This window comes from Pseudorasbora parva, chromosome 3 (assembly GCF_024679245.1).
Source record: "Pseudorasbora parva isolate DD20220531a chromosome 3, ASM2467924v1, whole genome shotgun sequence".
Lineage (NCBI taxonomy): Eukaryota > Metazoa > Chordata > Actinopteri > Cypriniformes > Gobionidae > Pseudorasbora > Pseudorasbora parva.
Genome location: NC_090174.1, coordinates 57,919,580 through 57,932,316, shown reverse-complemented (window position 1 = coordinate 57,932,316; position 12,737 = coordinate 57,919,580). Strand labels below are relative to the sequence as shown.

The following is a 12,737-nucleotide window of genomic DNA, read 5'->3' as shown; positions in this document are numbered from 1 at the left end:
AGTCTTAAGGCACATAACATCCTTGATAAAGGAACAACTTTATTAAAGGGGACCTATTTTACAAAGTCTTGATTTTGTTTTTCGGCTCTACTAGAATAGGTTTTAATGCTTTAATGGCCAAAAAAAGTATGAATTTAACCTATAATTAAAACAAATTATTTTTTGTTGTCCATTGTTGCAGTCACTCTCTTCCCAGTCTGTCAATAATGCTCTATGAAGCCTCTCCTTCTGAAAAGCACAATGTGCTCTGATTGGTCGGCTGGACCAGTGTGTTGTGATTGGTCAACTGCTTCAAGCGTGTTTGGGAAACGTCCCGCCCCTTATCATAACTGCAAGTTTCAAACCACTACTAATGCAACTCAACCAGGCCCTATCCCTTAATTATGGGTATGCCGTAGTTGTTCCTGGAAGAAAACACAAGCCTAAAATGGAGGTGTTTTAGGGAGTTCAGAAACAGTGACACTGACTAAGACAATAACTCTCGCTGGAGGGACTTTGTGCCTTGTAACTTTGCAGACCTTCTTCAAACTCAAACAGCAACATTACACACTAAAGAAAGTTGAACATGTATAAAAGCTAACAGGACAACTTTCAAGCTACTGCTAATGTTAGTCCTACCTTGAATTTGAATGGAAATCTGTAAGGTGATAAAGCAGGGGTGCTCAAATCTGTTCCTGGAGGTCCACAGCTGCCTATTGAGTGCACTAGAAAAGGTCCTACTGTTGGGTTCCCACAACTTGTGACCAATTAATTTCCATGATTTTTCCACACATTTGTGATTAATATCAGTGTTGTTACTGTTAACTAAAACTATAATTATAAAAAATGCTGCCCCCCCCCCGTAATTGAAATAGAGCTGAAACAAAATCAAATATTCCGATTATATATTAGATGAAAAACTTGAAAAATGTTGTCAATTACCTGAAATAAAATACGCTTCTGTTGAAGTACTACAATTAAAGTAATGAAGTACCACTACTATAACTGAAATAAAAATAAAAGCTAAATAGAAATATTATAGATATATTATTATTTTTAAAAAACACTAAAACAAACAAAAATGACAACCTAACAAAATGTTAAATTAAAATGAAAAATAAACGTGAAATCTAATTTTACATTTAGCTAAGGACAGTCATTAAAATCCCTCGAATTGATTAAATCCTTAACAAAGGTTTTACTCATAATTATTAATTTCTTGCTACTGATATACTACGCATATCTAAAAACAAAATACTTTAAATGGAAATTTCCACTATGCAACTGCCTGTTTTTCCCAGGTTTTCACTGTGCATTTTACTTCTTGACAAAGACAGACACATTTTAGCAATAAAAAAATAAATCAAATTCTAATCTTTTAGCCCCAAAAAACATGCCTGGATACTGTATATCCTTGCATGTATGCACAATAGCACCTTTACCATATTATTTTCAATGCACAATGATTAGGCACACACTCATTTTTGCTTGCATACAATTTAGAATAGATGCAAATTAGGACACGGTCCTGAAAACTACAGAAGATCTGTTAGAGCAGCATCAAGATCCCCTGCTGTAATCCACACACTCTAATATCATCAAAATATATGGATGAACTCAAATCTCCATGTAAGATATGTAAAGATTCCACTTTAAAAACTAGCTTAAACTAGATAATGTTGACCCGAGAGCAAACTTTGACATCTGACGTGACTTTGGGAGTTTCCTCTGACCTGCAGCTGCAGGAACGGGATGTTGAAGAAGCGATGGAGGTATTTGAGACCAAATCCGTTTTTCATGGAGGACTCGGCATAGTGGATGTAGGAGGAGCCCGGAGGTCTAAAATGAAAAAGGATTATGGGATTAGGGAAAAGTTGCCTGATAAGTGACACATACATTATTCATAAAAGCTTTGCATTGTATATTTGGAGACATTTTTAACTTTAAAATGATAATAATAAAAAAACCTGCTGTCAGCATGTAGGTTCAAAAGCATAAAATACACACTTGTATATTCACAGTTTTAATGCAGCACTTAAAAATAAAATGAATTGCTATATTTTCATTTGAATACATTTTAAAAGATTAAATTATTCATGTGTTATGCCTTCACTTATTTATCTGTGTTTATAATAAATGATTGCTAAATTATTAAATTGTTAAAGTTTTATGAATTCAATTAATTTGACATTTGATTTAATTAAAACCTAGATCTTCAACCCTCCTCATGCTTTAGCTCACCTAGCCTGGGGCTATGCCCAAAATCGTCCCCTATACCCTCACACCCTCATTCACTATTCCCAACATTAACCCTCATGTCCTTAGTTTCCCATTTACGCTCAGTGCATTTGGGGTCTATATGACCCCAAAATGTAAAGAGTGATTGTAAAACAAACAAAAAGCATTTTTAATAATACATATAATACAACCCCAAATCAAAAAAAGTTGGGACAGTATGGAATGTGCAAATAAAATAAAAAAGAAGTGATTTCTAAAATTACTTAGACTTGTATTTCATTGCAGACAATATGAACAAAATATTTCATGTTTTGTCTGGTCAATTTCATGTCATTTGTAAATATGCATCCTTTCCTGTCATTCAGACCTGCAACACATTTAAAAAAAAAGTTGGGACAGTAAAGCATTTACCACTTTGTAATGTTGCCATTCCTTTTCACAACACTTAAAAGACGTTTAGGGACTGAAGACACCAAGTGATGAAGTGTTTCAGGTGTAATTTTGTCCCATTCTTCTTGCAAACAAGTCTTAAGGTGGGCAACAGTACGGGGTCTTCGTTGTCGCATTTTGCGCTTCAAAATGCGCCACACATTCTCTATTGGAGACAGGTCGGGACTGCAGGCAGGCCAGTCAAGTACCCGTACCCTCTTCCTCCGCAGCCAGGACTTTGTAATGTGTGCAGAATGTGGTTTTGCATTGTCTTGTTGAAATATGCATGGAGGTCCCTGGAAAAGATATCTTCTTGAAGGCAGCATATTATCCTCCAAAATCTCTATGTACTTTTCAGCATTAATGGTGCCTTCACAGAAGTGCAAGTTACCTTTGCCAAGGGCACTGACACAACCCCATACCATGACAGACCCTGGCTTTTGGACTTGCTGCTGGTAACAGTCTGGATGATCCTTTTCTTCTTTGGTCCGGAGCACACGGCGTCCATTCCTCCCAAAAAATACCTGAAATACTGCTTCATCTGACCACAGTACACATTTCCACTGTGTGATGGTCCATCCCAGATGCCTCCGAGCCCAGAGAAGTCGACGGCGCTTCTGGACACTGTTAACATAAGGCTTCCTTTTGGCACAGTACAGTTTTAACTGGCATTTGTGGATGTAACTACGTATTGTGGTACTTGACAAAGGTTTGCCAAAGTAGTCCTGAGCCCATGTGGTGATATCGCTTATAGACGAAGGACGATTCTTGATGCAGTGCCGCCTGAGGGATCGGAGATCACGGTTGTTCAGCTTAGGCTTGCGGCCTTGTCCTTTACGCACTGAAATTCCTCCAGATTCCTTGAATCTTGTAATTATGTTATGCACTGTTGAATGTGAAATATCCAAATCTCTTCCTATCTTTCTTTGAGGAGCATTGTTTTTAAACATTTCAATAATTTTCTCACGTATTTGTTGGCAAACTGGCGATCCTCGGCCTGTCTTTGCTCCTAAAGGATGCTGCTTTTGTACCAAATCATAATTTCAATCACCTGTTGACATCACCTGTTTCAAATCACATCATTATTTAACCCTTTTACATCATTACTAGCCCTAAATTGCTCCTGTCCCAACTTTTTTTGAAATGTGTTGCAGGTCTGAATGACAGGAAAGGATGCATATTTACAAATGACATGAAGTTGACCAGACAAAACATGAAATATTTTGTGTTCATATTGTCTGCAATGAAATACAAGTCAAAGTAAATTTAGAAGTCACTACTTTCTTTTTTTATTTGCGTTTTCCAAACTGTCCCAACTTTTTCTGATTTGGGGTTGTATATTATTTTTTTTGTTTACTTCTCATCTATAGACCCCTTCACGGTTGACGTCACAGGAAAATTCACAGTTCGCAGTGCGCATGTCGGAGTCAGAAAGTTCATTCCATCCCATTGAATTGTATGTTAACCAGAGAATTTCTCCTCAAGAAAAAAAAGGGCTACTTGCATCATGAACTGTGAAAATTGCACCAGTTGTGGAGTCAAGTTTTTTAGGATTTCCACAGGATCTCATCCGTTAAAGAACATTGACGACATTTGTGGCTGCAAGCTATAACGGGCTGGGGTGTGTTAATGTCAGGTGGTGAAGTAATAACTGCTTTTAATGAATTAGCTTGAGATCGAATTCATGCTAGATTTTTTTTTGCTATAAATTATAGACATGGCATCTGAGGACTAATTCTCTTTTTTTGCTTTATTTCCAGATTTGTTTAACTTAATGTACGCACACGCGCTCTTCAGAAAAGGTGCATTGACAAACTAAACGACATAAATGACATTTGTATGTATTCAAAATAAAATTTATGATCGTACTGAATGTCAGCTTGCTTTATTTTGCTCAAGATAAGATTAAGTCCACATGTCATGCAAACAAGATCTGCTGCACAGGTCTAGAGCTATCGTTGCAAGTTGCAACCATACACGTTTGCGATGATGTTTATGGATGTTCGTTCAAACGATGATTTCGGGAAACACGGACTCAAACTATGTTGATAACAATGAAACTAATAATGCTTTTGGCTAACGATGCTTTTGTATATTCATTTAGCCTAATCTTGCACAAACAATATAAATTGGTACGTTTGGTCATTGTCTGTGTTTTATATGTGCCTTATAAATACTTGCCCTTTGTAGTGAACACTGACCATAAAAGCATAACTAGCTACAAAAATTATTACAGAATCCACATGGTAAAAAACCACAGTCCAGAATGTTGTGAATGAACAAGTATCATGAACAAAAATCAGTCCATGCACTGGCCCTCTTTTATATAGGAATATATGTTATGGGAACAATTTCTTTGTTTTCAAAACAAAGTTGCTTAGTTGAACGGGTCGCGCGCGCGTTCGTGTGTTTGTGCACGCATCAGGTCTCACTGATTCACTCAGATACTCTACTGGTTGCTGATTGTATTTGACAATTTCCATAATTCTCTCATTGAGAAAATCTCATGTTTTCAATTCTCTCAAAAACATTGGTTGTACACTGTTTACGTTCCCGCTCCCGCTCATGCAACGTGGTGCTCGCGTGCTCATCGCCCACTATACCCTATAGGGGGTGATTTTGGAGCAAGGGTTCTTGCTCCGAAAATTCAAGACAAAAATTCAAGACTTCAGCAGTACCCCCTTTTCAATAAAAAAACACAAAAGCCTTTGATTTTCTTGTTCTTAAGAAAATATTTGATAACTTTAAGACTTTTCGAGAATTGCACTTTCTTTTTGAAATTTTACAACATTCTTACAATTTTCTTAGTATTAATTTTGATAACTTTCTTTTTCTTTTCTTTTTTCAGCAGATTGATAAATGACAGAAAGTACATGACAAATATGGGAAACATCACAACCTGCTGTTTCTTTTTAACAACTAAATTAAGATTTTTTTTTGTACAAATAGATAAAACAACCACCCTACCCTAAACATCCTAAATTATCCCGCGAGAGAGAATTTATATATATATACACATTGGTGAAATGAATTCTGGAGAACTTTCTTTCTTAAGAAGATTTTTGTAAATCCGGGCCTTGGTTTTGAGGGTTAAAGTCACCATGAAATCAAAATTGACAAAATTCTTGTTTTTTCAGTTTTTACAATTCTTGTTTTTTTCTTCAAAATGTCTTCAATTTGTTTATTTGAATATTACAGTAATTATTATAAATGATTTATCTATGTACATCATTTTCTTTTCTTTTTTATTATTATTGTGCCCATGTATTCTTTAATAAAAATAACTTTCCCTTGCAGCAACATCTGTTCTCTGATGACAAGGACAAGACAACCCATAAGATGCACTAATTGCACACCACAACCATCCAATCAATCCCGATGGACAAAATCAAGTCCTGCCCAATATTCCGTTTCATTCCGACTTTATTCTGAACTGCTCACCTGTTCAGACTGTTGATAAAGTCTCTGATGTCATCAGGTAAGATGACCCTGTGCTCGCCCATGTCCCGCTGGTTACCCAGGACACACACTGGGATGTGTGTTGGCACTTTTGGTAACTCCCTAAGGATGTAGTTGAACGTCCTACAGTGAAGACAGAGTTTGTGATTCATAAGAAACATACTTTTTCTTGTGTATTGCACAATCTAAAAATGTGAGTTTTAACATTCAGTAGAGTTTAAGATATTTTTGAACTGATTAATCAAATCATCTTATTTGCATTATTGGCCCACCACTTTCAGACTTCATACCATCCATATATATGTTGGAAAAAAACAGTGAAATGCCAGGATCTTATTAGCAAGCAGCATGAAAAAGCCAAGCAATAAATACATCTTCCTACGTGTTCATCTTTACCGGTCTGACACCAACATAAGGTTATTATACGGTTATTCTGTAAGTGATTTGTATCAATCATGGACCAAGAAGCTGAAGAAAAAGGGCATACAAGGGGCTGATCAAATCCGACATTCATTTAAGCCCCTTTCACACTGCACGTCGGACCCGCAATATTCCCGGAACATTGCCGGGTCGCCTTCTGTGTGAAAGCAACCAGGTCCCGGATTGATTACCGAATTCGACCCGGGTCGGGGACCTAGTAATATTGCAGGATTCGACCCGGGACGAGCGCTGAGTGAACAAAAGCCGAAACTAATGCCGCAACGTGTACGTAGTTATCGTGCGACTCCTAGAGCTTGTTTTTTCAATTATACAACCCTGCAGTGCCAGAAGAGCTAGTCTGTGTTTTAAACGCAGAGAGTGTTCGTATACAAAAGAAACTAAAATTAAACAAGCAGAAATGTGCGCAAACCGGACACAAGTCGAGACCACGGAGCTCCTTACTATCCGCGCTGAAGCTGAGATCGCTCGCCATTATACGTGACATCAGGATGTCATGTGTCAACTGTCAACTCGACCCGGGACCGTTAAGCGTTGTGTGTGAAAGCGCACATATTACGGTATTTCGCTGGCAGTGTGAATGGACCAAATCTAGCGGCCCGGGAACAAATGCCGGGTCGCATTATCCGTGTATTTGCCGGAATCGCAGTGTTAAAGGGGCTTTAGTGAGCTGGGCCCCATTTTTCGTGCATGGATCATTGAGGTAACCCTATTTCATTGATGATTTGCAGATTCCTAGCATGTTCCATTCCTCAAAGCTTAATTTGGTGTCATTGCTTATAAGCTCAAATCTGCTCAGAAGCACATTTATTTAAAGCAACAATATGTAACCTTTGGCCCTCAAGTGGTTAATAAACAAAATGCATCCATGCGTCTTGTGGATGAACATTGTAGCCATAGCTCCTGCTCTCCGTTTATATCTATGATGAGTCAAGCAGGTGCACAAATCACGGTGAGGAAGATGCTTAAAATGTTGCCTTTTTTATGAAAATTACCCACATTCAAGTCTTGACAAAAAAACAAAAACAAAGAATGCATGAAGCCAAAATAAAAACAGCAAAACCGTTTTTTTGTTTAAAAGCAGGGGATCTATTCTTTCTTTTGCTATATTGCATGTTCAGATATTCATACAACAAATGTTCTGGGGCGGGGGGTGGTGTCATTTAGAAAATTATATATATAACAAATATATAATATATAATGAACATTTATTTAAATACAAGTTGCTTCGTATACACACACACACACACACAAACAGGATATATTTAGATTATATTTATACACACATTTTATATATATATGGGCCGGGACCGGGACTCGATTAAAAAAATTAATCAGATTAATTAATTAGAGGCTTTGTAATTAATTAATTGAAATTATTCATTAATCACATTTTAATTGCATATAAATATTTGACCTGAGAACAGTGAGAAGTAATTTTTCACATGGATTTTTAGTATACCATTGAATAATGACTGAATACATAAGCTTAATCAACAAAATATTGTTTATTTGTTTCAGTCCAGCAGACCAGCGCAATGTTAAGTGTAGCAAAAGCATATTTGTGATATTTGAGGCTCGATGTGCTGCGGTGATACGCAAATTCCTTGTTGTATAGCTTGCACACAACCATGCTCTTGTCGACGCTTCCATCCTTTCGTTTTTTAAAACAAAATTTCCCATCCACGGGACCAAGCAAAGCGTTCTCATCAGCTTCCTCGTTCATGTTCACTATGGTTTGTTGTTGTCGTGATTTGTGAACACTAGTTGGTGTTTCAGTATAATCGCTCCGTCGAAACTCATTCATTGAAAAACGTTCCGCGGTGCAAAAATTAGTGTGGATAAAATTGTTATTTATTTTTTGCGTAATTAATCTTAATTACTTTAACGGGACTTTAATTAATTAAGATTAATGAATATATATATATATATATATATATATATATATATATATATATATATATATATATATATATATATATATATATATATATATATATATTATAACTTTAACATTATTATTTAAAAATGTGGAAAATAGTCACAATAATTCCAATCTTTCCAATCAACACATGAATGAACAATTATCTCAACAACTCAATCTAGTTATTGCAATGATGCATATTTGAAGAACCTAATCAGACAGCAAGGAATCATCACAACTTTTATGTTAGAACTTGTTATTCAATGCGCAAAAATGGGGCACTGATTAAATGTAGGTCTAAACACCAAAAAAAGTACCTGCAGGTCACAACATTCCCAATGGTTTAAGCAAAAAGTCAGCCTTATCAATAAAGCAGAGCCCAGGTTTGCAAACAACAGGCACCTGTGATGGTGTGCTTGGGTCAAAAAGTAAAGACCATTGAATGCAAGGCAGACCCAATAAGCAGAGAGATAAACAGAGTCTGAACCTTTAAGAGACACTGAGCTGCAGGTATTGGTTTCATTGCGTTCTTTGTTCCTGACAGTGGCCTCAACTCTACAGAGAAAGAGACGCTCAATGACCTGCTGCAACCCAACGCCCAGTTCCTCCACCTGATCCTGACCACCGATAGCTGTCAGACCAAAAAAACAGGGGCGGCAGGGGTGGGAACGGAGTGATGGAGGGACAGGAGAGGGTGATGGAGAATGAATGAGGGGGTTGGAGAGAGAGAATGTGGGATGTAGAGGAAAAAAACAGAAGGAATGGCAGATTCCTTACCACTGTTTGGTGATGTCGAACATCATGATAACACCGTTACAGTTCTTATAAACATCCAGGAACTCTGCGTCGAGAGCCATCTCGGTTTCCGACTGCACAGAGAATAAAACATCTCCAAGATTACAAAAGTGCCATGTTTCCAGCTGACTGAACATTTCAATTATCTTGCTAACTGCTTACAGATAACATCATGAGATATTGGAAGATGTCAAACGATTAATTAATAAATGAAATGTATTACATAATACATTTTTAAATCAATCAAATCAAATATTTGAAGTATTAATCACATGATAATTGTCAAGTAGACATACAAAACAGTTTAAAAGTTAGCATTTTCATTAATACTTTTATTCAGCAAGGACATTAAATTGGCACACTGTTACAAATTTCAAATAAATGCAGTTTTTTGGAACTACATTTTAAAATATATTCAAATATAATATTTTATTTTTGATCAACTAAATGAGCAAAATAAACCTACCCACCCTAAAATTTTTAACAGTATCTACAAATATTCCTTGTTTGACAAAACAGCAGTGAATACCTCCTGAGGTTCGTTTTCCAATTTCAGATTCTCTCCGCGTCTTTTCCCTTTCCCTGCAGTAGTTGGAGAAACACATTTATTACAATTAGTGTGGCTGTACTTCAACAAATGAGAGTCTGAGATAGGAGAAGAGTAATATCCATATGCTTATCCACAGAATACACCAAACTAGACTTTTGGTGTCCTTTTATGCAAGTTTCCCTGAATCTTTACATGTTTTAACAAGACCTTGAACCAAGAACCTTGACCAAAAGTAATGTAATATTCAGAAAAACAATGGGATATTATTTGCATTTTCATTTAGGTATTTCGCAGATGCTTTTATCCAAAGTGACGTTGCATTTTAGGTATACATGATTTGATTTAGGTATTCATGCATTCCCTGGGAATCAAACCAATGACCTGGGCGTTGCCATTGTCAGGCTATACTGATGATATATTACTTAAAACCAAAAGGGTAATTTGCGGGTGGGATGGGTGGGACATGTCCCCACCACTTTTTTTAAAACATCTTGCTTCACTGATGAACCTAACTAATACAAACAAAACATCTCTGGTTAACAAGAAGAGTATCATTTTGTTTGTTTGTTAAATAAGAGGCGATCTGGCGCTCATTGCCGCTGTTATCAGTGGTGCAGATTTCTCTCGCTCATGCAGTCTTCACACAGACGAGCGCTGTAATCTAACGCTTAACGCCGTTGCAGAGACTTTCTATTTGTTCCGGTCAGATCACGAAACAAAATGCACAAAAACTGTCCCTGCTCTTGATGTACAACGACTGATGATATTCGGTTTTGATGAGAGAAAAAATAGGCTACCAGGGCAGATTAGAAACGAGAACTTCTGACAAGTTTAACAGACTAGACCAGGGATTATAAGCAAAGTGTGCAAATCTATATGCCTTTATTCACGTGAAAAATCTTGGCACAACACTATTGTGTTTAGATGCAAAAATTAAACGAGATCTATATCAATAAATGAACTATTTAATTGATTTTTCCGGACATCTTAATACAAAATTTTCTGCAATTGTTATTGGACATATTTAACATCTCATATAACACTGTATCAGCAATGCTACCCCTCTTAATATGCCATATAGTGCATATCATATGCACACGAAAAATGGCATACTATATGCAGCGCCCCTCATACGTCAAAATGAGCTTTGGCGTGCATATGATACACAATTTATGTCCCACCCACTTTTTAAAACAAAGTTACGCCACTGCTCAAAACAACAATCTAAAAAAAATGTTAAACTCTTTACACATAGTAACATTTCTATTTAAATATATATCGTGCTGAAAAAAACATTTTATGGGCAAATTTTTTGTGTGTTAAGAGTTTAGGGTACTCTTTTCCCACCCTTTAAAAAAAATCTTTATCTGTCAAAAAATCTATGTAACAATGAGCCATCTCATTGTTGATTTTTTTGAAGAGTCAGAGTCAACACACTCTCAATGAGTACTTGATATCCTTGTGTCTATACATTGTAACTTTCAATTTTTATTTAGTTACTTACCAATCATGTATTTTCTTTCTTTCAGTTTTTTAATAGAACATGTACAGTATGTGCTGTATACATAAAATTCAATAAATGCATTGCAGTTTGACACATTATTTTTTTTAAACATCTAAAATACATTGGAGTGATAATATTCTTTATCTGATGATTTTGTATTAATCGCACATCCTTCTGAGAAATCCCTTTATTCACATTAACCCCAGTGTCACATTATTCAATAGCTTAGTCCAATATTTACATATAGTGAAAAGGGCAAACACAGATAGAAAAGGATTAGAGCAAACCCGAATCAACAGCTGCAGGTCCTTGTGCAAATATTTTCATGGTAACCAAAGTTTGCCCATGTAGTTAATATAGCTATTGTTACTACTATAAACCCTCATAAATTCAGATAGGATCTCTTTCCAGCAGTTTAAAATGTCCAATCTTTTTCCCATTTGTATGCATTTTTTATGACAGTAATGACTCATTTTTACAATACTTATCATATGGTATTTTTATAAAACTATGGTTACCATGGTAAAACTTTTTACTAATTTACAAAAGGCCATTTAAATTTTGCATCTGAAAGGGAAACTCCAACAAATGCGTATGAAAAAGGGTCAACCGCAAAAAAATTACTCGGTGCACGCCTTTTCAACGCTCATTTTTTCCTGCGTGTCTTTAGTCAAATCCTGACAGTCAACATGCCAAAAGAGGATTTGCACTGGAGCAAGCTTTTAGTAAATCTGGCCATAAGAGTGTAAATATAAAACTCTGGCATATCTGAAAGAAATATCACAGTTCAATCACAATTTCAATCTGAAATAAAATATCAATTGAACTTCCACTTCATCCATCATTTATTCTATTTTAAAAGAGGGCTGTTTGCAAATACTGATATTAATATTTACACCTAATATTCAACAATATTCCTGATTTGACTGCACTGACACTATTGGATGAGAACTATATTAAGCTGATCACTGTTTTTCTGCACAGCTGCTTATAAATGAATTGAACTAATTTCATATTTGATTAACTTTACAGTTATTGGACTGAACTGAATCAACACTGAACAGACTTTAACTGAATAATGGCCCTATTGTCTTTTTTAGAGGTGTTTTACAGCAGAATTGGATTCTCTTTGCATCACTGAATCATTATTTTTCTGTGTATCACTGCAAAATTATTTTACTCCCAAACTCTGGAATACTCTTCCCACTGAGATCTGACATGTTGACTCTTTTAGAGTTTTTAAATCATTACTTAAATTATTATAAAAAAAGATTTAGGCTAGCATCCTTAAGTTTGACTTAAGACTTAAATTTCCTCTAATGTATGTTTCTTATGTTTATTTTTCCCCCCAATGTATTTCACCTGTATGTTTCTGTGAAGTGCTTTGAAACCTGTACTGCATAAAGTGCTATAGAAATAAA

General features: G+C 35.9%; 2 protein-coding genes across 7 annotated transcripts in view; one reads left to right on the top strand and one right to left on the bottom strand.

Moving 5' to 3' along the window:
* Positions 1 to 12,737, top strand: part of crybb3 (crystallin, beta B3) — a 783,391-nt gene that overhangs the window by 206,874 nt on the left and 563,780 nt on the right. The gene's annotated exons all lie outside the window — the stretch shown is intronic.
* rabl6a (RAB, member RAS oncogene family-like 6a) overlaps positions 1 to 12,737 on the bottom strand; it is a 49,218-nt gene that overhangs the window by 28,860 nt on the left and 7,621 nt on the right. For 3 of the 5 annotated variants that reach the window (XM_067439625.1, XM_067439624.1, XM_067439626.1), the window contains exons 6-9: positions 9,792 to 9,848; positions 9,245 to 9,336; positions 6,088 to 6,228; positions 1,713 to 1,818 (exon numbers count right to left, since the gene is read on the bottom strand). In XM_067439625.1, the coding sequence (XP_067295726.1) occupies positions 1,713 to 1,818; positions 6,088 to 6,228; positions 9,245 to 9,336; positions 9,792 to 9,848 (396 nt within the window). The remainder of the gene's footprint in view (positions 1 to 1,712; positions 1,819 to 6,087; positions 6,229 to 9,244; positions 9,337 to 9,791; positions 9,849 to 12,737) is intronic. The other 2 variants (XM_067439628.1, XM_067439629.1) reach the window with 1 other exon arrangement.